Raw genomic sequence first — 25427 nt, 5'->3', positions numbered from 1 at the left:
GAAAACAAAAGGCAGCGATAAAACACTAAACAATCCTAAAGTCATTATTACTTGGTTTGCATGCACAAGATGATAAATTATATGCCAGACTAACCCTCCAAAATTGTTTTGTTGAGATTTCCTGAGCATAAAAGGCTAGGCAATAGGAAAAGGCAGCCCAAGAGAGGACTGCTGGATAGGGTAGGAAAATTAGGATGGAATTCGCAATCTTCTGCAGATGTGTCTAAAGCTAAGAATTGTCACAAAAAGAGGTAGAAAAACAATCATTTCACTAATTCTTTTTTTTTAATGTTTATTTATTTTTGAGAGAGAGAGAGACACAGAGCACAAGCGGGGGAGGAGCAGAGACAGAGGGAGACACAGAATCCAAAGCAGGGTTCCAGGCTATGAGCTGTCAGCACAGAACCTGACGTGGGATTTGAACTCACAAACCGTGAGAGCATGACCTGAGCCGAAGTCAGACGCTTAACTGACTGAACCACCCAGGTACCCCTTATTTCACTAATTCTTAAGTGTAGCTAGTTCTACTATATCCTCCTTGCACTGAGTTTTTCATCACATGTTAACAAGAGAAATTTTCTGAGAAGCCAGCAGAGAGGTATAAAGTTGACATCACCAGTGGACAGGCTGCAGACTACTCCATTATTTCAAGTAAGGCTCCAAATACACTCATTTACTTAATATTTCACACATGAATGAATTACCATTCATATATTTATTTCAATTTATATTTTTGATCATTGTGCCTTCACCAACTCAATGCATTTGTCATTCTTTTTATATATATATATATATATATATATATATATATATATATATATATATACACAGTTCACTCCTTGCTTAAAGTTTCAAGCGTTCTTCTCTATCTTCACCAAAGAAATTTTTTTAAAAGGAAAGAAATAAACAAGAAAATAAATTAAGAAGAGGTGATCTATTACCTCTTATGGAAGGAGATATGAACAACCAGTCCAGAAAGATCTGACTGCAAGCTCAACAACTGAGAAGTCAGTCTGGTGCAGCCTTTACATCTTCCTTTACGTGCATGAAAGCGTAGTGCGTAGGGCAGGACAGTCCTCTCTCAATTATTTTTTTCACATTATAGCTGATCATTTGAATAGACTCCAAATTTAACTGGTGTTTAGGGAAATAGCTGTTCGTCCCTGAGACAAAGGACTATTTATTTTATAAGTTTAGCAAAATGATTTCTTTTCATCTACAGAGCTAGAGCTTAAATCAAATCCTAATCAAATCCCCATAATTCAAATGACTTAGTAATTGTAACACAAGCGTTCCTAATTGATAAATAGAAAGATGACCCAGTTGGTTAATGCTTTCACACTGATCTGGTAAATTTTTAAAATAAAAGATGGGCTTTTCTTCAGTGAGAAATTCAAAACCTCTTCGCATTAGATCCATGACACTTCTTCTCAATAATTTTTCAATAGATTTCAACTCAAAGACAACAAACAGGGTTTAGCCACACAGAATATTAGCTTTACAAAGTGATATACTTTTTCTTCAGTCTTACTGTAAGCTAGCTCGTACTTATGCAATGGCTGCAGTATTATTGCATGGCTTCTCCCATTGAGCCAAACTGTCACTGAGCAACTTGTTTGCATAATCGTGCTACCACAAGATAACATGGCTTTCTTCAGAAAAAAATCCCCTGTGTATAGGTAAAACAAAAAACAAAAACATACAGCATGTAAGTGTTTGCTGGTGATTTGTTACCTTACTAAAGCAACACTTACAAGGGCTACTGTAATGAATAAGTGTTACATAATTCAGCTAAGCAACTCATGTAAGGTACCAACTGAAGTATTTTGAATAACTTAGGGATTCTACTAAAGAATGTTCCAATCATATTTAGTCCTCAAAGGAAAAAAAAAACTGCATTTAATAAAAAAAGGGATAATAAAATTATTGACCAGAGAAACAATCCCTAATACAGCTATACTACTAAGCTAACACTTATACCCAATAAGAATTCATGGTCTCAAACTTGGCTGGGCCTCAACGCTAACCAGCGACCCTTCTGTTCCCTTTGCCTTTCTTCTCTGTAAATTTTCCATCCTTGTACCACTCTCCTCAAGCTTTCAATCTCATCTCTTTTCTCCTAACTCCCAGAGGATAACCTCATCTCCAATTTCACAGAGAATATAGAAGCCAACAGACAGAAACTTCCTCAACATTGTGTTTGCATCTTTCCAATGCTGGCCCTATGCAATGTGTATCTGTACCCACTATCATCTTTCATTCCTCCATTCTCAAAATGTCCCCAGCCTAAATACTCAAAGAGACAGCAAAACAAAGCACTGTTCTTCCTTCCTTATTTCTACTATGACTTGAACTACTCCTCTTTTCCTTTCCAACTGAGAGCAGAGGAAATGAAGAAAAAAGATTCTTAAAGAATAGTGCTAGATTAGGGGATTCCTATGCTCCCAAACTTTCAACTCTCTTTTGGTGATATTTCAAAACATGTAAGTGGTTCTATAGCCTTTTAAAAGAAATCACAAAAATGATTCTAAATAGAAATCACATATAATACAATTAACTTCATTTAGGTCTTTCATTAAGAACATACCCTCCCAATCAAACATAAATTCTACAAGAAAATACAATTTGTTTTCAAACAGATATGGTTTCCCGGAATGCATTCCAGCACACTGTTTAAAGGTTCTTCTTGAAGAAATTCAAAAGGAAGTCTCTCAGTTATTCATCCACTTAATCTCACTTATGCAGCCACCTCTGACACAATACTAGTTATAAAAGTAGTGAGCAACATTACTTATACCCCAAAAGTGCTTCACTACCATTCATGTTCATAATGGCTTTACCATGATTAGGGAGTCTTTTTTCTTTTCTTTTTTTTTTCCCACCAAACACCAACATCTGTGGTCACACTCAGATAAAATGTTACAATCAAGCTTTAGCATCTAAATATAGAGGGGAAAAAAGAAAAATATAAATACATTGATATTTTATTTTAAAGGACTTCAATTCTAAATTACGGTAAGAAAAAAAAGAATGAACCAAAAAGCAATGGAGAAAAAAAGGTGAGAAAAACAGGAAATAAGAATAGAAGAAAAACAGAAACAGGTAAAGAGAAAGACAATCTAAGTTGTTTTACCTACTCTTCACTTAGCTAGTTCACTGTACTATAATTCACTCTCCATGTGAATTATCTGATTAATCACGATTTAGAGTCCTTCATTCTTACATTTTACTTTCCCTAGAGAGTGAGATCAGTACAATATTAATATGGCATCCCTAAGCTGTAGCAGAAAACAAAACATTATTTTCTCTAGTGTTGCACACTGAAAGGTTCATTTTATTCCCAGAAAATCTTTTCCTAATTATAAAATCAGTTAAGCCAGAGACCCAAAACCCAGTTCACAATTTTCCAACTCTGATTCTTCTCTGTAAATAGAAGAGTATCAGGAGGTAAAACTAAAAACACTGAGGCAGAATAATTAGAGTAAGAAAAATATTAAAAGAAGAGGACATGGGAATGCAAGCTGGTGCAGCCCCTCTAGAAAATAGTATGGAGGTCCCTCAAAAAACTAAAAATAGAACTACCCTGCGACCCAGCAGTTGCACTACTAGGCATTTATCCAAGGGATACAGGTGTGCTGTTTTGAAGGGGCACATGCACCCCAATGTTTACAGCAGCACTGTCGACAATAGCCAAAGTATGGAAAGAGCCCAAATGTCAATCGATGGATGAATGGATAAAGAAGATGTGGTATATATATACAATGGAGTATTACTCAGCCATCAAAAAGAATGAACTCTTGCCATTTGCAACTATCGTGGATGTAACTAGACAGTATTATACTAAGTGAAATTAGTCAGAGAAAGACAAATATTATATGACTTCGCTCATATCAGGACTTTAAGAGACAAAACAGATGAGCATAAGGGAAGGAAAACAAATACAATATAAAAACAGAGAGGGGGACAAAACATAAGAGACTCTTAAATATGGAGAACAAACAGAGGGTTACTGGAGGGGGTGCGGGAGGGGGGATGGGCCAAATGGGTAAGGGGCATTAAGGAATCTACTCCTGAAATCATTGTTGCACTATATGCTAATTTGGATGTAAATTAAAAAATTAAATTAAATTAAAAAAATTTTTTAAAAAGGAGAGGACATTATGATGTTTGCCTATGTATAAAGATGACCTTAAAGAAAGAATATAAATAGAAAAAAAAACTATTCTACATTAATATAAGTAGGAAACTGAAAATGCTGTTGCTATTGTCCTCAATTTTCCTCTCATGAAATTCCCTTTCATGCATACATAAGACAAAACAATTCTTCATCCTCTTTCAATACAGTTATCTAAATACTATGCTGTGTCAAAAAATAAAAATAATATTCCTCAAGAGAAAAATACCTGGAAGAAACTTTGTGCCTTATAGTTACTTTAAAAGATGGAACCTTCCATAGAGTCGGTACTTTACAGACTGATGTGACAAAATAACATAAAATATAAGACACCCAGAGTTCAATTCCTCCATGTTTGTTCCTCCACTGAATAATAGTTCACACACTTTTTTTAGGTGTTACAACATTTAAAAGTTACATTAGTATCAATTATAGTTGAGATATAATTCACGTTTATCCCTACCTGAGAACTCCATCTACTTGATCTTTGGTGTAGCCTTTTCCACTTTCACCACTACCAGATATGCTGTCCTTCGTGCAATTAGGCTTGTTTTGGTCACCACAACCTGATGGTTTTCGGCAGTGAGGGCTATTTCCAGCCGTGCTTCCATTTTTCATAATTATTTCCAATAGTGCTGTGGAAAGATAAAGCACACTATGCCATGTAACATCATGTACATACATATGATCTTGAGAAGAAAGTTATAAAGCTGACAAATTAAGAATCATGTACTCCGAAAGAATTTAACGTAAGGCTCTTTTTTTAATTCCTTTATGTACTTGTTTACACACCACTAATCATCACTTAGAAGCAGAATATTACTAAATTAAACCTAAAAACTCAAAATTACTATCACTTAATTCCTTATGACATACTTTCATTTGTCACATCATGGTGAAACTACAGAATACCAAAGAAAAAGAGATAGTCTTTAAAGAAGCCAATGAAATTATCTACAAAGAAACAGAAATTAGACTTCCTCTTTATTTCTCAACAACAATAATGGCCGCTGAAAGACATGGGAATAGTATCTTCAAAATGTTCCGGGTGAATAACTGTCAAACTTGAATTCTGCACTTACTTTCTAGAAAATGTGCAAGATTACAACCATTTTCAAAGAAACAAAAACTAATAAAACTTACCACTAAGATTTCACTAGAGGATACTGTAATGTATATGTTTTGGGGAGAAGGAAAATGCTTCAAGATAGGTGAAAATGTGAAAGGGAATGGCATGCAAATACTGTGGTAAATGTATGAAAAAATTCTAAACATTGAGTCCATAAAACAATAATATAGTTATGTCTAGGATTTGCTTTAAAGTACTGGAGGAACATAAGAGGGCAGAGAAAACACATCGGCCATATAAAAGATGAGAGGGCAATAGGAATCGATTATACTTTTCTCTTTCCTTTTGTGTATGCTTGAAACTTTCGATAAGTTAAAACTAAATAAACATGGGAAAAAAATAAAAGAAACAGAAATCCACCCTGATGACAAAAGATTTTAGTATATTTCTGTTTAACACAATTTAACACAATTCAATGTCAGTTATTAACTGACATAGGGTAGATGAAAAAAATCACCAAGGATACAAATGATATAAACATCTACTTTGTCAAGCTTGAGCTAGGAGACATAACATTATCTCCAACAATTGGTGAATATTCATTCTATACAGGCACACAAAGAATAAAAATTGACTACATTATATACTTAGACTATGTTACTGTCTTTGAATTTTTTTAATATGAAATTTACTGTCAAATTGGTTTTCATACAACACCCAGTGCTCATCCCAACAGGTGCCCTCCTCAATGCCCATCGCCCACTTTCCCCTCTCCCCCATCAACCCTCAGTTTATTCTCAGTTTTTAAGAGTCTCTTATGGTTTGCCTCCTTCCCTCCTTTTTTTTTCCCTTCCCCTCCCCCATGGTCTTCTGTTAAGTTTCTCAGGATCCACATAAGAGTGAAAACATACGGTCTCTGTCTTTCTCTATATGACTTCTCTTTGAATTTTTTAAGAATTAATCATATGTTCCACAATCGAATGAGCACAATGCATTTAAGTAAGAAATCAATTTAAAAATTTAAGTAGCAAAATCACAAATGGGTTAGAAAAAAAATTGAGACAACTCATGTATCAAAGAATTAATCATAATAGAAATTAAAAAATAGAATTGAACAAAAATGAACATACTACTTATCAGAACATGTGGGTTAACAAATGGAGTTGGGACAACTGAATGTCCACATGCAAAAAAATGAATTTGGATCCCTTTGTCACACCATATACAAAAATTAGCTTAAAATAGATCACATACCTAACTGTAAGGGCTAAAACTATAGAACCGTCAGAAGAAAATATAGGAGTATGTCTTTATGACCTTGATTCAGGCAAAACATTTTTAGATAAAAGTACATGTGACAAAAGGAAAACAAGAGAAAACAGACTTCATCAAAATTAAGAACTCTATGCCTTCAAATAATATTATCAATAAAGTAAAAAGATAATCCACAGAAAGGGAGAACCTATTTATGAAATCATGCAAAATCATGCGTTCTACAAAAGACGTATACCCAAGAGAAATAAAAACATACATCTACACAAAAACTGGCTCACAAATGTTCATAACAGCATTGTTCATAATAGAAAAATATTGGAAATAATCCAAATGTTCATTAATTGATGAATGGATAAATAAAATGCGATACATCAATATAATGGAATATTATTCAGCAATAAAAAGAAATGAAGTACTGATATATGCTACAACATAGATGAAAGTGAAAGAAGCCAGTCACAAATATTGTATGATTTTATTTATATGAAATGTATAGAATAGGCAAATGTATAGAGATAGAAAGTAGATTAGTCATTGCCAAGGGCTAGTGGGGAGAAAAGGGTGGAATCAGGGAGAAATGAGGACTGACTGGGGTGCCTGGGTGGCTCAGCTGGTTAAACGTACAACTTCAGCTCAGGTCATGATCTCATAGTCTGTGAGTTCAAGTCCCGCGTCAGGCTCTGTGCTGACAGCTAAGAGCCTGGAGCCTGCTTCAGATTCTGTGTCTCCCTCTCTCTCTGCCCCTCCCCCGCTCATGCTCTGTCTCTCTCACTCTCAAAAATGAATAAATGTTAAAAAAAATTAAAAAAAAAAAGAAATGAGGACTGACTACTAATGAGTACAGGGTTTCTTTTCGTGGTGAAAAATTGTTCTAAAATTGTTTGCTGTAATGGCTGCACAATTATGAATGTACTAAAACCCACTGAATGGTATACCTTATTTTTTTTAATAACACGTTTTTAAAATTTATTTATTTTGAGAGGAGAGAAAGAGAAAGAGAGCATGGGAGGGACAGAGACAGAGGGAGAGAGAGAATCCCAAGCAGGCTCCACACTGTCAGAGCAGACCCTGACACAGGGCTCAAACCCGTGAACCATGAGATCATGACCTGAGCTGAAACCAAGAGTCAGACACTTAACTGAGCCCCAGGGGCCCTGAAATGGTATACTTTAAATGAATGTATTGTAGGATATGTGAATTATATCTCAATAAAGCTGTCTTATTTATATACATATATATATAAATTTATATAAAATTATATATATATATATATATTTAAAGATTCCATCAGTGTTGGCAAGTTGCAAACATATAGTTGTTTTATGTTTTATTTTATTCATATATATATATATATATATACACACACACACATATATATCTATATATCTATGTAGATAGATAGATAGATTTTTTTTAAGAAGAAATAGAGTGTGAGTGGGGTGACGGGCAGAGAGAGAGAAGACACAGAATCCAAAACGGGCTCCAGGCTCTGAGCTATGAGCACAGAGACCAACATGGGGCTCGAACTCACAAACTGGGAGATCATGACCTGAGCTGAAGTCAGACACTTGACCGACTGAGCCACCCAGGCACCCCTATTTATATTTTTTATATATGAGTACTTCTTTCAACGTATCTTTTCCCTAGTTAATGCATTCAAGAGTAAATACATAAGAAATTCAGTTTTTATAATATCTAGCTTTAGACAATACAAAAAAGTTCTTAGATACCAACCTATTAGTTACTAACAAGATAAGTGTAACACATGTTATATAGTTAATTGTTAACTATGGTTTAGTTTGTATTTAATGCATTAAAATGTTAACACTGAGTGCAGAAGCCAGCATGGTCTAGAGATTAGGGGTTCACAACTTTTAAATGTGAAAAATTTTGTGAGAATTCTGGGAAGAAGGATGTGACAGCAGCTAAAAATTTTAAATCTCTGCCAATTCCCTCATAAAGTCTGAGCAATTAGATAGCAAAATCAAAACCTCATACACAAAATCCCCAAATACCAGAAGGGAGGGACGAACCACCAACAGCTACAAGATCTATGTCGGTTTTGCCATTGGTGTTAACAGGACATTTGCTAGTCCACAGAACAAAAGAACTCCAAAATAACCTACAGGGACTTTCTATATTACAACACATAAGACAAAACTGAGGAAAGCATGTAAAAAGAATGAGTTTTGCTCACTATAGTAACATATGAGTGACAGGACCAACACTAAACTCCTACAGGCATATGGGGCGCCTTTCATTTATGGTTTTAGATTTTTTTTATCAGAAACGTTTTCTCTAATTATTGTTTTATTGGTTTTATTCCCTTGCTTTATTTTTCTTTTTCTCAGGACTCCTATTATATGTTTGTTGGATGTCCTTTAACTGTTTTCAGTATTTACCATTTTTTCTATTTTTTTTAATTTAAAATTTTTCCTCCTTTTAATACTCTCTTTTGCTTACACAACATTAACTGTAGTTTATTAATTTTTCTTCTAGTCTTCTTTTTTGATTTTTTTCTTTTCATTCTTATTCTTTCCTCAGTTTTATCATCTAAGCTCTGAATGAATAATTTTAGTGGTTCTAATTCTAATTTATGGTGTACTTTCGTATTGTTTGTAACTTTTTAGTCTTTTCAGCTTGTTTTGAAGTACTGGTGTATAGTGTTTACCTGTTTTGTTGGCAAGTCTTTGTGGTGTATTTTCTTTGTCTTTAGAGACTTATTTTATTCCTATTTGCTTTTTTTTCTTACAATAACTTTGTATCAAGTTTCAGTTCTATCATTTTTTTATACTCATTTTTTAAAGTCATTTTTATGTTAGGGTAGTTAGCTTTTCTAAATACACAGAGATCCTTCTCCAGTTTTTGGGTAATGTTTGAAAATACGGCTCCTTGCTATATAAGATCTCTTCACTCCTTTCTCTTTCCCCTCTTTATCTGGAATTACTCATTTCTTCTATTGCCCCTGCTCTCTTCAATTGGGTCCTGTTCCCATCAGGTTCTCAGTATGGCTTTGTTCTGGACAAGATTTTTCACTGACTAGTTTTGAGAGTTTGCAGTGACTGGAGTTTCTATGCCTGTAAGAGTTTATCTTACTTTATTTTTTAATGTTTATTTATTTATTTTGAGAGACAGAGAGCAAGCGTGAGCGGGGGAGAGAGACGGGAGGAGAGAGAATCCTAAGCAGGCTCTGTGCTGTCAGCAGCAGAGCCCAATGCAGGGCTCATTCCCACAAACTGTGATATTATGGCCTGAGCCAGCATCCAGAGTTGGATGCTTAACTGTCTGAAAGGGCAAATCACATATTCAAGAATATGTGACCCAAAATAACCAACACCCAAATATATTCTAGTAAAATCAACTGAACAGCTTTCTTACTTGAAAAAACAAATTATTGGTCTTCTCTTCCCTTCCCTTCTCTACCATTTGGCAGCTGAAGCCGGGACAAAGGAAGTTTATTGGAATCAAGAAGCAGGTATAGTCAAAAACATGGCTGAGATTGATAGGGCCTGCCCCAAAGGGGTTAAGGAGGCAACTCATTAAATATAGGGGAAAATGAACAAATAAGTATACTGAAGATAACAGGAGCCACATTTCTCACTGTCAGAGAATGGAATTACAAATATAGAAATGGAGAAGGCTAAAATGAACTCTGGTGGACTGCAAAGGCAGGCTTGGGAGTCTTAAACAAATATCAAAATTAATAAAGATTAAATTACTATAAATGTGCATATGCCCACATACAAACACATATAACACACAGATTTACATACACGTACATATATTCATACAAACATGTATTTCCTACCTCTGTCTACTGAGAGGATCTAAAAGCAATGACACCTTTGTAGCAAGGAGCCTATCTAGTGTGTATATCTTAGTTTCCAAGTACCATTGTCCACTAAAAATAATTAGAGCTCCTTGGAGAAATAGCTGATTCCCAGGGCAATAAAATAAAAAATGAGCCTGAAAATTTTTTTGTGCCAGAAAGTAAGGAAGCTCAAGGAATGATGAAGACATGTCAAAAAGACACAGGAGTCAGCTTGAAGGGGTTCCTTCTGCCGAAATTAAAAATGATAGTAATGGATTAAATAAGAAACCATGAATCCAAACTAATAAGTAAAATTGATGTCAACTAATAAATTATAGAAAGAATGACAGAATTAGAAAACTACCATTTGACAACCATAAGACACTAAGGAAACACTCATCAATGGATGCTAAAAGGCGTTGGTGAGAGTTTGCTGGGGGACAGGACATTTACACAGTTTCAAAGTATTTTCCTATAAAATATTTATTAATTACAAAGGGGAAAAGAAAGAGAAGTTTCAAATAGAGAAACCTGACAATCACCAACTCAAACAAGCGATCAAAATTAGCATTAACCAGGGGCATTTGGGTAGCTCAGTCATTAATTTGATGATTATTCTGTGGTTATGTAAGAGTGTTCTTGCCTTAGAAAATATACATTGAATTATTGAGGAGTAACAGGGCATCATGTCCACAACTTACTTTTAATTGGTTCAGGAAAAAATACAGTCAGAACAAATTGTGCCTATATGCGTGGGGAGGGGGGAGATAGCTGGGAACAAAGGAAGGGCATGATAAAGCAAACGTAGTAAGTTTTATCAAATAGGAAGCCTGAGTGAAATACACAAGGGAAGTCTATAATACTCTTGTGACTTTTCTAGAAATTTTTAATTATTTCAAAATTAAAAAAAAAAAAACTTAAAATGGGGAGTATATTGAAAACAATTTACCTGTCTTCAGTAATTGTATTAGTGGAGTAGTGTTGGTAATGCTATTCTGAACCTATTATATATATGATGTAGCTGAAAGCAAAAAAATAATCATTTGCCATGGCCTTGAAAACAAGTATTACCATTGTGGAAGAAAAGAGATAGAAATACAAGGAAGGAAGGAAGGAAGGAAGGAAGGAAGGAAGGAAGGAAGGAAGGAAGGAAGAAGCGGGGGAGGGAGGGAGGAAGAAAGAAAGAGAAAGAAATAAAGAAAGAAAGAGATAAAGAAAGAAATACAGTCTAGAGAAGTTTAACATGCCAAAGTGCTTAATTTGAATGACAAGTAACAGCATAAACTCATAAGCTGTTTTAGTTTAAAAAAAAAGTTATGATCTCGCGGTCCGTGAGTTCAAGCCCCGCGTCAGGCTCTGTGCTGACCGCTCAGAGCCTGGAGCCTGCTTCGGATTCTGTGTCTCCCTCTCTCTCTGACCCTCCCCCGTTCATGCTCTGTCTCTCTCTGTCTCAAAAATAAATAAACGTTAAAAAAATTAAAAAAAATAAAATTAAATTTAAAAATAAAAAAAAGTTATTTCCTAGTCTGTACACTGAAATGGCCCAGAAACACTGAACAATCTAGTAGCTACAGCATCCTTAGTGCCAGATTGTAATGTTGAAACACCATTTTCCACTAAAAGAAACAAGGGCTTTTGGAGATATAACTGATTCCAGATCTATTACAAAAAAGTATAAGAAGAGACTGAAACATTGTTATACCAAACGGCATAAAAACTATTAAAGACTATTGGGAATCTATACTCAGGAGCTAATCTAAAGGGGCTCCCTACTGGCCAAAGACTTAAGAAATACAGCTGACCCTTGAACAACCCAGCAGTTAGGGGCACCAATCCACATGCAATTAAAAATACCTGCATACGGGCGCCTGAGTGGCTCAGTCAGTTAAGCATCTGACTCTTGATTTCAGCTCGGGCCATGACCTCACGATTTTTAGGTTGGGTTTGTGAGTTTGAACCCCAAGTCGGGCCCTGCACTGACAGCGTGGAGCCTGCTTGGGATTCTCTCTCTCTGCCCCTCTCCCACTTGCACTCGTGCTCTCTCTTTCTCAAAATAAATAAATAAACTTAAAAAAAAAAAACAAAAAAACAAAACCCTGTGTAACTTTGACTCTCTGAAAACCTAACTACTAATACCCTACTATTGGTTGGAAGGAAGCCTCACCGACAACATAAATAATTAAGTAATATATATGTTGTATGTTGTATGTACTATATACTTTATTCTTACAAAAAAAAAAGCCAGAGAAAAAACATTACTAAGAAAATTAAGGAAGAGAAAATACATTTACAGTACTATCCTATGTTTATTGAAAAAAAATCTGATTAATGGGTCCACACAGTTCAAACCCATGTTGTTCCAGGGTCAACTGTGCCAATTAGCTGCTTTTGGAGAAAACAAAGGGAACCAACTCCTTTTCTTGAAAACTAGTAAAAGCAATCAAGCACTTATCTGGTCTTTCCTGTATGAACTACACTACTGTGTAACCGTAAGACAGGTAAGGGGAAATATCTCTTTATAGACATAGTTGAGCTAATAAATTAAGAAATTATTTTTTAAAACTTGTGGAGCCAGATATGAAAATGATTTTATGTGTTTAGTATTTACAGGTGGACACAAAGTCCCTATGCATGCAAGTTAGATGTTATCTGCACATTCCCTTTCCTTCTTAGCACAAAAATACTCTTCCAGTGTGTTTCTGGACACCTTCCATGTTAATAGATGCTGAGTATTGCTAAAGCAGGATCACACCATTGTTTTTTATTTTCAACAGTTTTATGATACTGAAAATTTTTCTACGATATCATGCATAGGGGCTCTGCTTAACAATGGCTACATGGGTAAATGCACTCACACCCAACATCCTTTGACTCCAAAGAGTGAAAATTTGGACAAGTTCCATTACCTCTGGGTCTCAATATCCACTTTTGGCATCTTAAAAATGGAATCAGTAAGGTTTTCTGTATTAATAATCTCTGGAACCAATGCCAGAGAAGGTAATATGATTCAGTTCAAATACTGTCAGAATTTAGAACATATCTGATTTTTCTTAGCTATCACATGAGATTTCATCTGCAATAATGTGCAATTAGTTGGGCAGATACAGTACTCATACACCAGACTACATTCACTTTTGTTTTCAAAACTATACAACATCATTTTATGCCTTCACTTTCCACACCTATTGCTTTGCTTTTGGGGTTTTGATGGAACCTGCATGTTTTTAAAAGTTTTTTTAATGTTTATTTTTGAGAGAGAGACAGAGTTTGAGAGGAGGAGGGACAGAGAGAGAGGGAGACACAGAATTCGAAGCAGGCTCCAGGCTCCAAGCTATCAGCACAGAGCCTGACACAGGGCTTGAACTCATGAACTGGGAGATCATGACCTGAGCTGAAGTCGGATGCTTAATCAACTCAGTCACCCAGGTGCCCCTGATGGAATCTGCATTTAATTTAAGTATACTTCATATTAAAGACAAGTAAAAAAGTAAATAAACAATATTAAAAATGTTTACATAAATAATCCAAAATTGAAGAACCAAGATATGTTTGTGTTTCATAAGTTTCTACTGCACACCTGTTATGTAGTGTCCATAATTAGCTAAATCTAAAAATAAAAATACATAATTTGAAAAACAAATGGATGTTTTCCCTCCTCTTCACAAACTAGAAACAGCTTTTGTGATTATAAAAGTAATGTTTCTCAGCTCATCAAAAAAGACATAACAAAGTAAAAATCACTTATAAACCCCACACAAAAAAAATCACTCAACCATTCTGATATATTTAACTCTAATTACTCTAGGTAACTGTCGAGTTTTTATACCTATTTAAACAAAATTAGAATAATCTACGTTTATAGCTTACCTTTATTTAATTTATAATACATCATGTTTTTCATTTTATTTTTTGCTACATATTTTTGAGACACAGAGAGCGCGAGCGAACGCAGGGGAGGGGCAAAGAGAGGGAGACACAGAATCTGAAGCAGGCCGCAGGCTCTGAGCTATCAGCACAGGGCCGGAGGCAGGGCTTGAACTCACAAACCTTGAGATCATGACCTGAGCCCAAGTTGGACGCTTAACAGACTGACAGGCATCCCTGTGTTTCATTTTATAGCAATAAATATTGGTTCACTTTTTTTTTTTTTTAAGGTCTTACGCAGGACTATTGCAATAGAAGAGTGATCAGGCTTAACTCCAAATTCAGCAGACTGCTGGGGACTTATGGCCAATAAGCAGGGTGAAGGGATCAGTGGGTGGAAAATTACTGAGGCATATTATCATTTTTAGTAGGTGCATAGTATATGAGAGCAATGCGATTTATTTAATCAATTCCCACTGATGAACATTTATACTCTTTCCAAATTTTGCTAGTGACAATTTTTATATATACATTTTTGCACACTTACCCAATTACTGAAAAGTTTCATTTGTGAATATATTAGCATGATAAGCCTTACAGCTATAAGATTTTTATTTACTTATTCAGCAAATCATCTTTATTGAAGGAAATAAAGTTAAATAAACAGGTTATCACTCCAGAAAATACCGGCTTATACATGCCAAAACAAACACTATCAGGTTCTGAGGAGGTACAAAAACTGAATAAATAAAGATTAAAATAGTTCCTGATGGCAAAGGACTTTTTAATCTAGGAAAAGGACAGCTATATACATAGCACAGCACAAGGAAAGAATGCAGCAACACGGGAAGAACCACATGTTAACTAAGCATGGAATGAATAACTGAATCTAAATGGAGAGTAATCTTAAAGCAATTATTTTGTACTCGAGGTCACTAAAAATGACAGAAAAGAGATAAATAATATACTGTTGACTCTGAGGCAGTATCCAAATACTTTTGCCATAGTAATAATACATGACATTCTTACAGCACTTAATAACATACTATCCTTATAATAATCCTGTGAAAATTACAGATGAGATAACTAAGTTTCCACAAAGAAAAGGAGAATGACAGGAATTGAGCTGTTATTAGTAAGGCAGATACTTTATACTTCATTCCTCTAGAATGGAAGCTCTAAGAGGACAAGGGCTTTTTGTCTTATTTTTCATGGTCTCCCCAGCTACAAAGAAGTGTGGACTCCGTAAGGATAAATGTATTCCCAATTTATAGATGATAAAGATAAGCAATTTGAATCAGTCTGCTAAAGGATACTGTAAGATCCTTTTTGTTAGGATAAATGTATCCCCATTTTATAGATGAAGAAATTCAGGCTCTAAAAGATAGTCACATATGCAAGGTCACACAACTATTAAATTAAGGTTCAAAACCAAACCTAATATTCTTTCCTTAACTATACTGTCTGAAACAGTTGGCTATTAGCTGAAATTTGGAAATCATTTTATAACACTTAACTCAATGTTACTGAAATAATTGTTCTGAATGTATAATCTGTACTTGTCACTAAATTTTAATTAAGTCAGAAATAGAAAGAAAATGGAATTGCCTTAAAAGGAATAGGTTGGCTAATACTCCAGATGTGTAATGACAGTTTAAAAAGCTTTATTTTACTATTTTAAGTGACAAAAGAGGAACAGAACTTTGAATTTTTTATTAGATTTAAATTTTAAAATAACGTAGCAAAAAAAAGGAAAAATCTATACACATAGCTCTCACATGAGGGAAAAACAGAGGACTATTTTAATTGTTATAGTGCCGAGAGATGTTGCAAATCACACATGAGCTATCCACTCATTAAAGCGGACACAGGATGGCCTTTTTTGAAGTTGCAGGCCACCATTTGGTTCAAATTACTAAGAAATTCTTAAAAACAATCAAAATACTTTTCTCCAAATAAAACCCTCCTCAAACAAATCTATACTAAAAATTGCCCCCCAATTAGTATGAAACATTAAAGTTAATGCTAAGTAAATAGCAATGTAAAGCGTTAAAACAGTGAGATTGTATCCCTCTGTGCAAGTCCAAATATATCAATAATTCAACAAATATACAGCTTAAGAAACTAAAATGTAATTTACTTTTCTGCCTGCTGAAATTATTTTTCCAGAATATGTACATTTCCTATGTAGTAGTCATTACATATCAATCCTTTCGAACATAAATTAAATTCACAGTATGAAAATATTTGGATATTTATAAAATTCAATTCACTTAGAAGTCCACTGCAATAAATGATCCATAAAATAATATCCTCAATGAAAAACATAGAAAGCAATAATGTCCTAGATCCATTTGAAGATCAAGTTTTTCCTCAAGGAAAATTCTTGCCAATTTTTCAAAGTGTTTTATCAATCAGACTGCTCACCTGGCAAAAATAAAATGTAGAGAATAAAAATTCTGGAATTTACTTAGAATTTAGTCTTACATTTTCCCATTCACTGTATAAGAATAACAGAAGTCAAAATGCAATGTTTTCCTTTATCTATCTTAGTATGAAAACACATCCAGAGAAACCTGTAGTCAAAACTCTGAGTTATAAGAGTTTCACGGTAGTTGAGCAAAGGGAAATTCAGGGATAACACTTTAAAATTTCATTTTAACTGACAGCTTCAATTTCTTTCTACATTAAATATTTCCTCAGGACTTACACAAATGTTCTAGACCTTTCCCTCCCCTAAATTCTTAAATGATTCCAATAAACCTCTTCTGAGAACATTTTATGTAAAATATACTTTGCTAAGTATTTGGGCATAACTTTATTTCAGCTAATGCTCACATTGACCCTGTGATGAAATCTTCATTTCACATATAACTAAACAAGGCTTAGAGATGCTAAGTAACTTGTCCCAGGTTACAAAACTGTCAGAGGCAAAGTCTGCATCTGAACTAAGGTTTTCAGACTACACCACAACCGTAACCTATCACTTTACTTGGTAATCACATACTGTCTCTACAAGGCATTGTATCACTAATTTTCACCGTTATTTTTCTTAATTTTTTCTATACTCATGTTTTTGAGAGCAAAAATTGTGTTGTGCTTTGAGATCTTACAGTATCCTTTAGCAGACTGATTCAAATTGCTTATCTGATAGGGGCTCCTGGCTGGCTCAGTTGGTAGATTATGCAACTCTTGATCTCAGGCTTGTGAGCTCAAGTCCCAAGTTGGGCAGAGAGCTTACTTAAAACAACAATGACAACAAACACTCAAAGAATAAAGTTTCTCAATGAAGCATTAGACAAATAACAAAAACCTCAAATTGGTTATATAAAAATGACAGGCTAAAAGTTTAAAACTTCTCAGAGCCTCACATTTGTTAAATAGAAATGATACTGAACCACCTGAGAGGTTACTGTCAAATGCTTTCCATGTGTATTAACTCTTTTAATCCTCACAACAGCCCTATGAAATTGGTACATTATTGTCCCATTTTGCAGATGAAAATGCCAAAGGCTAGCGAGGTTATCCTACTTGCCCAAGATTAACGTTACAAACTAGTAGGTGGAGGAGATGGGCTTTCAAATGCCAAGGTATTGTCTTAAGGGTTACTTGCTTAATGTCAAAACTGTCCCTCTAGGACTAGATAATGACTAAAATGAAATCATGTATCCATACGGTATGCAAAAATTTTAACTCTGGAAAATGATTTCTTGGATACGACACCAAAAGCACAGGCGATAAAAGCAAAAATAGACAAACGAGACTACATCAAACTTAACTTCTGTACATCAAAGGACACAATAAGATTTCCTACTAGAATGGGAGAAAAAAGTGTGTGAATCATACATCTGATAAGAGGTTAACATCCAGAATATATAAGGAACTCCTACAACTCAACAACAAAACAAATAACCCAATTAAAAAACGGGCAAAGGACTTGAATAGACATTTATCCAAGATGATATAAACAAGCCAACAAACATAAAAACATGCTCAACATCACTAATCATTAAAGAAATGCAAATCAAAACCACAATGAGATATCACCTCACACTTTTCAACATGGCTAACATTAAAAACAAACAAAATAAATTTTGGTGATGATGTAGAAAAACTGGAACTCTTGCTCACTGCTGGTGGGAATGTAAAATGGTGCAACTGCTACGGAAAACAATATAGTAATTCTTCAAAAAATTAAAAATAGAATTACCAATATGATCAAGCAATCCCATTTCTGGGTATATATCGGAAAGAAATGAAAACAAGAAAAACTTGAAGAGAGATACTTCCCCCCATATGTTCACAGCAGCATTATTCACAACACCAAGATATAAAAACACCCTAAATGTCTATTGGCGGATGAATGGATAATGAAAATGTGGGGTGTGTGTGTGTGTGTGTGTGTGTGTGTGTGTGTGTGTGTGTGAATGAAATATTATACAACCTTAAAAAAGGAAATCACATCACATGCTACAACATGTATTCAAAGGACATTATGCTAAGGGAAATAAGGCAGTCAAAAAAGACGAATACTGTATGATTTCACTTATATAAGGTATCTAAAGTAGTCAAGTTTTAAAAATAAAGAACGGTGTTGTGACGGGCTGGCAGGCAGAGAAAATGGGGAGTTGTTTTCATTGGCACATAATTTTAGTTCTGTAAGATGAAAAACTTCTGGAGATCTGTTACACAGCAGTATGAAAATGGTTAATACTACTGAACTGTATACTCAAAAATGGTTAAGTACTTACTTTTATTATGTATTTTTGCCACACTTAAAAAAATATTAATTCCTTTTTCTTTCACTTCCTTTTCCTGTCCTCCCTGGTACAGTATTCAACAGGAATGTAAAGAAAATGAGGAAAGCAAAGAATACAAAGGCTTCAACAATGTAAAAAAATTGAGAAGACAATAAAACAGCCTCGAGTTCGAACTTATCGATAATTTTTTAACCTGGAAATACCTTGGACCTCGAGTGAAACAGTATCCTATTGGCAAGAAAATAGAGCAGAGTATTTAAAGGATTTCTGCAGCTGGAAAGCTCAAGTACTATTATGACTTTGCTACTAATTACTCTGTGACCTTGGTTAAAATTCATTCATTCATTCATTCATTCATTCATTCATCAAAAAGTCTGTTTACACATGGGTAAACCTGGTCAAATGAATTTCACCTCTACATAGTATTGAGAAGTAAATGAAACAATTCATATAAAACACTAGGCACAAGTCCTGGCACTTTGTAAGTGCTCAATAAATGCTGGCTATTGTTAATACTTTAAAGCCTGCAGAGCAGGACATGAACAGAGCGAATTCAACTAAAGTCAGTCCAGTACGCTATTCCTTAGTGATTTGCCTCATTTATCGAGAATTATGGTGTTACCAAACCAGATACTATTTAGGAAAACATTGCTGACTATGATTCTTGCCAAATTTGTGCTCCTCTCTTCTAAAGAAACTCTCGACTAGGGAAAAGCAATGTCATCTCAGGTATTCGAAATGTTTGCTTTGGAAACTGTTCTACCCCAGAGGTGGTGGAACCGAGACCTGTACGTTAGCCACTAGAATTCCCTATTCCTCACCTCATTAGGGGCCTAGGCCTTATCTGGGGGTGAGGATGCATTGGCAGGGGGGGCCACACAACCAAACATCCATATATAACGCCCGACTCAGGTAAGACGGACAAATCTCCTAGGAGAATGAAGCTAGTCTTTACAAAACGGACCGGGGTACCGGCAACACTCGCCAGTCAGCTGAGAGCCGGCATCTCGAAGGCAAGCTGGTGCAGAGGGAATCTCCGGGAGCCCATCCCAGGCCCGGCCCGGCCCGGCCCGGCCCGGGACAGTCGGGGAAGGGGCGGGGGTGTGTCGGGATGCTCCCCCCGGGGGCCTTGAGGCGGGATCTGGCAGGCCGGGGGCCCCCCGCCGGTTCCCGGAGGGGCGATGGTGGGGGCGGGGGCGGGCTACACGGCGGCCTGGGGACCCGGCAGGTAGGGAAGGGACACCGAGGGCCTCACCGCGGGCCGAGGGCAGTGGGTAGAGCTTCTCCGCCTTCTGCAGGAAGCGCTGGGCCTTCTCGCGGTTGCCGGCGTTCAGGGCCTCCCGGGCGATCTCGACACATTTCTCCGCCTCATCCCGGTTCCCCTCCATGGCTTGCGCTTTCTTCCGTTTCCTCCGGCGGCGCAGCTACGGAGGACGGAAGCCGCGGCCGCGATGGAGGCGAGCCGGCCCGGGGTGGGGGCGTGCGGTGGCGAGCTGGGAGGAGAGCAGAGGACCGTGGCGGCGGCCCCGGCGGACTGGCGGGCTCTCGGCTCCGCCTCCTCACGGCGGCCTCCCCGCCCCCCGCGGGCCGCTACAGCGCGAGTTGCATCCCTCCGGGCCCCCGGACCGAGCTCCCGGGCCTGGACGTCGGTGCGGACTCGCCTGTCCGTGCGCTGCGCCGGCAGGCTCGGAGCCGACCAACTTCGGGGTTGGGAGGGGAGGCGGGCGATACCAGCCCCGGGGCCCTCCGGGGGACTGCGCCGAGGTAGGGGACCCGGCCACCCGCGTCGGCAGCGCCGTGCCCCCTAACCTCCCAGGGCGGCCAGTGCAGGCAGGAACCGCCTTCCAGGCGGCCGGGGCGACGGAAGGGTCTGGGGACGCTCCCTACAGGAAAATTCCCAGGGATCGAAGGGCTCGCCTCTGGGCCCCCTTAAGCCTTGGGAGGTTTCGGTCAGGTGAGTACCGGCGCTGTCAGTCCCTATGCAGCGCTTCCGGCACAGGTGTTTAGAAGCGCATCAGAGCCTCGTTTGGTCCTAACCACGGGTTGTTTTATTTCAGCTACACACCATTTTTCTGACCCATATTCCATTAAATTGTCTCTCAGTACATCCAGAAGGTGTGGACACTTTGTACTTTTTGCAAATTTTTCTCGTGAAAAGCCCAAATCCTCATCCTTTATGACCCAAACAAGGCGGGAGCCACCTTTTTAATGTGTTACCATCAGAGAAATAAACTACTTGTTGGGTTTTCTCCCCTCTCCCATTTTCAGGACATTTCCTCGTGAAATGCTGAACCATGTCATGTTGGTCTCTTTGAAGGGGGAAAGGGACCACTTACTTATTGCTTGGTAATGTCCTCCAAATAAGAAAAAAAAAAAAAATTTAGGGACTGCTCACAAAGCAAGTATCAAAATGAGCCATTCAACTCAACCAAAATAATACTCAAGCTATTGTTTGCATGCAAATAAACACCTAACTCAGGACTTACAAAGAAATACTTCTTAAGAATGGGAATAGCATGGCCTCCCAAAGGGTTAACTACTGAAAATTTAATTCAAGTAGACTTCAAAACACTGTAGCATAAGAAAACACGTTTCAAAGTCTAAACTGAAAGTTCACTCTGTGGAGGTAGCTGTAACACAGGACTTCCTCCTTTACCTGCCCTCTCCTTCCCCATCTCCACCACAGCAAGAGCCCACCAGGGAAATGACATCACATAAAGCAGGCACAGCCAATCTGAGCTGGGACGGTCAAGCTTAGCCTAAGCAGCAGCAACTTGGCCCATTCCAGCTTCTGGCTTTTTAAAAAATTTTAATAGCTCATTATGTAACATTAAAAAAAATTATACTTGGGTCTTCTGACTTGGTTGATCTACAAGTTCAATTTCAAGAAAAGAAATATGCTTAGGTTACTGTTGTATGAGATACCTACTCAAAAAAAAAAAAAAAGAAAAAAAAGGAATTCCTATTGCAATCAAGCAAATTTAAAACACAACTAGTTTGGGATATGACCTTTATTGAGCTTATCCACTGGAGTGGAAATAATGTCTGTACAAAACCAAATGTTTGTTACTATAACTTCTGCATCACAATTAAAATCCAAACAGTTTTTTAAAAACAGTCAACTCAATCAAAACCCACTACTTCAGAATCAATAGCTTCTTTGAAGCCACAGTAACACTTAAATATGGTTAAGACTCGAATGCAGAAATTTGGTTGGTTGGAAAGCTAATTAAACTTCCAACTTGCTCAAATAGAATTACAAAAAGGCAAAATTGTGTTTTTCACAGAGATACAGTCCACTGGAATCACCAACACTGGACAGCTGTTAAGAGTATTTAGAGTCCTGAGATAATAAGGAATCCAGGCATCCTTTAAACAGTCTTCTGTTGTCCTTTCTTCCCAATCAGAGATTTGTGGATGTGTGGAATGACACCTAGGAAAGGGACAGGGATTAATTCCACTTTTTAATATACACATTTTAAAAACCACACCATACTTAAAAACAAGACAGTCTGACATTTAACTTGGAAGGTGTCTTTACATGTACAGCTCAAGTATGTAAAAACTCATTCAGTTATATACATAAACCAAATTTCATGATGCAACCACACTGAAGATCAGTGAAAATAGTACTTCTGGACTAGAAATTACTACTAAGAACTGAAGAATGTTTTCTCCAAAGGAATAAAATTTAGTATTTACATACCACCACCAGCAATTGTAGCCTTGATGAGAGAATCCAATTCCTCATCTCCACGAATAGCAAGTTGCAAGTGACGAGGAGTAATACGCTTTACCTTCAAGTCTTTTGATGCATTTCCTGCCAATTCAAGTACCTACAAGGGAGATTCTAATCAATCTCCTTCCAACTTTCCTTAAAGACCAATGCCCAAGGGGTAGAATCGAATCTTCACGGAGATACATCTACCAAATGTCGCCTTCCTCCACTACCTACCTGAATGGCAACACTTGAAAAGTGGGCACGCAATTTTATTTCCAAGAGCAGCAAACTCAACCAAGCTCAGTAGGATCTCGTAATGAACACCAGCCCCCTCTAGCGTTCTCAGAAGCTTCTTGCCGCGTTTAGAGCCTGGGAGTTTTTCTTGCATCACTTTCCTCCTTCCCTCTCGTCGCCACCCCCAACCCCCCCAAACCTTTTCCAGATTATAAAGCGTACACCCATTTACCTCTGCGGTGAGGTACTCCAGGATGGCTGCGCTGTACACAGCGGCAGTCGCGCCCACACGTCCATGACTGGTCGTCCTAGATTTCAGGTGTCGATGAATACGGCCCACCGGGAACTTAATTTTAAGCACACAAACATAAATGCACAAAGATGTTAGCGTCCAAGATGGTAATATTACACGCGCGCCAAAGCAAGGGGTATGGACGCTGGTGCAGCAACGCGCCCCAGCATCGACACACGTGATCGCCCCCCCTTCGATATTTATCGTATCGGCAAACCAAGTCGCGACACCGCATCACCCACGCAAAGACGAAACGCCCGTCTAGACCGAAGATAAACAAGAAAAGAGGAGTAAAGAAAAACACCACGGCTCCCGGACTGCACGAACCACCACTGACCTGCAAGCCGGCTCTCTGCGAGCGGGAAACCGCCTTTGTCTTGGCCTTTCCGGAGTCCTTCCCAGCCTTACCGCCAGCCTGCGGCGCGCACACGCCCGCGAGCGAAGGAGGAACGGGGAATATAGGATTACCAGGGCGGCGTGCCCCTCCCCCACCGCGGCGCGGCCCAGGCGCGAGCGCGGCCCCGTGCCCAGCCGGGGTCTCCGGCCAGCCGCGCGCTGCAAGGGCGACCCCGCCCGCCCGCCCCCCGCTGCGCGCCCGCCGCGGCCGCGCGCCTCCGTCCGCCCGCCGGCCCCCAGCGGCGCTGCGCGCGCCACCCAACCGTCGCCGCCCGCCGCGAGATCGGAGGCTGCTCCGCTCGCCGCCGACAAAACACCTCCCCCCCCCGCTCTTCCAAATCCTGTCTCCGCGCGTTCCCAACCGTCGCCACTTCACCCCCATCTCCCGTGTGTAACGGGTTTTTCTCCCATCGGCAAAAACCCGCGGAGTCTGCGAGCGCTTCCGCGAAGTTTACCATTTCGAATTCTGCTGAAGCTCAAACAAGCAAGGCAGAGAAAAGACTAGTCAGATAGCCAGCGAGATCCCACCGCCTACTCCTTCGTCGCACCGCGATTCAAACTGCGCTGTCTCCCGCCTTCCCCGCTCCCTTTATACTGCAGAATGTTCCCTCATCCGGGAACTCGGATTGCTCATCCCACCAATGGCTGCCACCCGCCCTCGGGACGCGTCCTTGAGGCCTCAGCCAATGAACAAACGAAGAATAGGGCGGAGGGGCGGGCACTTCTCAGCTCGAGTCGCTATTGGGGCGTGGGGAAGGAGGTGGGGGGGAGGGCGGAGGGATGGGAACCGAGGAGAAGAAGGGCAAGGCGGCGGGAGGGAAGAAACAGAGCGAGCTACCCAGCGGGAGCGAGGAGACCCGCCGGCTGTGGTCACGTGTCTGGGAGGAGGAGCTGAGAGGCTCCGGGGAGGGCGCGGGGTAGCGCCCCCAGTCTCCCAACCTGATCCCGCAGGTTACGCGTTGTGGCCTCCGGGTCTAGCTCGCCCTCTTTTCCCCCTCCCTAACCGCCCTACCATCCGGACTGGAGCGCTTCGAAGGACGAGACCCGCCGGCCGCCTTTTTCCGGGGCCCGGGGCACCCTCTTCCCCACCCCCCTCTCCATCCCCAGCGTCTCCTCTGGTCTGACAGGTGGCGCGTACGCGTCGAGCGAGAGTAGCCCCCACTCCTCAGTGAACCAGAAGCTCAACAGACATTTCGCGTTTCTTCCCCCTGGGCAAATACCCTGCCTCCGACCGATCACGACCCGCTACTCCCACGTCATTTTTAGCTGTATCTCCCACGTTTTCTTTCCTCACCACTTTTGAAGCTCCCCCCCCCCCCCCCCCAACGAGATACTTCCAGGGAAACAAACGGAGGAGCAAAGTCACCTCGGTGTCAACAAAAGACCTTTTGGTCTACGCACAGAGGGCTTGGAGTGAGGCCGTATTCTTTAATCGAATCATAAGCCATATTTTTCTGGATACTACACATCAATGGGTTGTACCTATAGCCTGGAATCTGAAGTTGATTTAGTGAAACCTGAAAGCCATTATGTGTCAACTTTTCTATACAAAACATTTTGCTACATGACAAATGTTCGATAAATGTCAGTGGGGTAACTTCTAACATGATTCACAGACAGTTACAGATGGTCCATGTAATCAATTGCAAATGGTGGGCTTAAAAAATTGTCCTGTACACAGAGTACTATCGTAATGCCAGCTACTTAGTCTTCCAACTAATAGATTAATAACACCTGTGTACATCTCCAGATACTCGTAGTGATCTAAATCTTTCATATTTACAGTTATTACACTTTAACAGTATTTCCGACGTGAAGAAATTGTGAACTC

General features: G+C 38.8%; 2 protein-coding genes across 4 annotated transcripts in view; both read right to left on the bottom strand.

Annotated features, from left to right (window-relative positions):
* DNAJB14 (DnaJ heat shock protein family (Hsp40) member B14) overlaps positions 1 to 20343 on the bottom strand; it is a 45716-nt gene extending 25373 nt beyond the window's left edge. For 2 of the 3 annotated variants that reach the window (XM_027061437.2, XM_053217104.1), the window contains exons 1-2: positions 20209 to 20343; positions 4638 to 4809 (exon numbers count right to left, since the gene is read on the bottom strand). In XM_027061437.2, the coding sequence (XP_026917238.1) occupies positions 4638 to 4809; positions 20209 to 20341 (305 nt within the window). In that variant the 5' untranslated portion in view covers positions 20342 to 20343. The remainder of the gene's footprint in view (positions 1 to 4637; positions 4810 to 20208) is intronic. The other variant, XM_027061446.2, reaches the window with a different exon arrangement.
* Positions 20344 to 21946: 1603 nt separating this feature from the next.
* LOC106978991 (histone H2A.Z) lies at positions 21947 to 24211 on the bottom strand. Its single transcript, XM_027061456.2, has 5 exons — positions 24052 to 24211; positions 23538 to 23615; positions 23141 to 23254; positions 22660 to 22789; positions 21947 to 22386 (listed from the first exon to the last, which is right to left on the bottom strand). The coding sequence occupies exons 1-5, from the start codon at positions 24052 to 24054 to the stop codon at positions 22325 to 22327; spliced, it is 387 nt and encodes a 128-aa protein (XP_026917257.1). The 5' UTR covers positions 24055 to 24211; the 3' UTR covers positions 21947 to 22324.
* Between the last annotated feature and the right edge of the window lie 1216 nt (positions 24212 to 25427).

Source organism: Acinonyx jubatus, chromosome B1 (assembly GCF_027475565.1).
Source record: "Acinonyx jubatus isolate Ajub_Pintada_27869175 chromosome B1, VMU_Ajub_asm_v1.0, whole genome shotgun sequence".
Lineage (NCBI taxonomy): Eukaryota > Metazoa > Chordata > Mammalia > Carnivora > Felidae > Acinonyx > Acinonyx jubatus.
This window is presented reverse-complemented; position numbering and strand designations above follow the sequence as displayed.

Coding starts and splice junctions, on each gene's coding strand:
- LOC106978991 (XM_027061456.2), bottom strand. Junction 23,255..23,537: donor CGCAGAGAGCCGGCTTGCAG/GTCAGTGGTGGT, acceptor CTTAAAATTAAG/TTCCCGGTGGGCCGTATTCA. Junction 22,790..23,140: donor TGGAGTACCTCACCGCAGAG/GTAAATGGGTGT, acceptor TCTCCCTTGTAG/GTACTTGAATTGGCAGGAAA.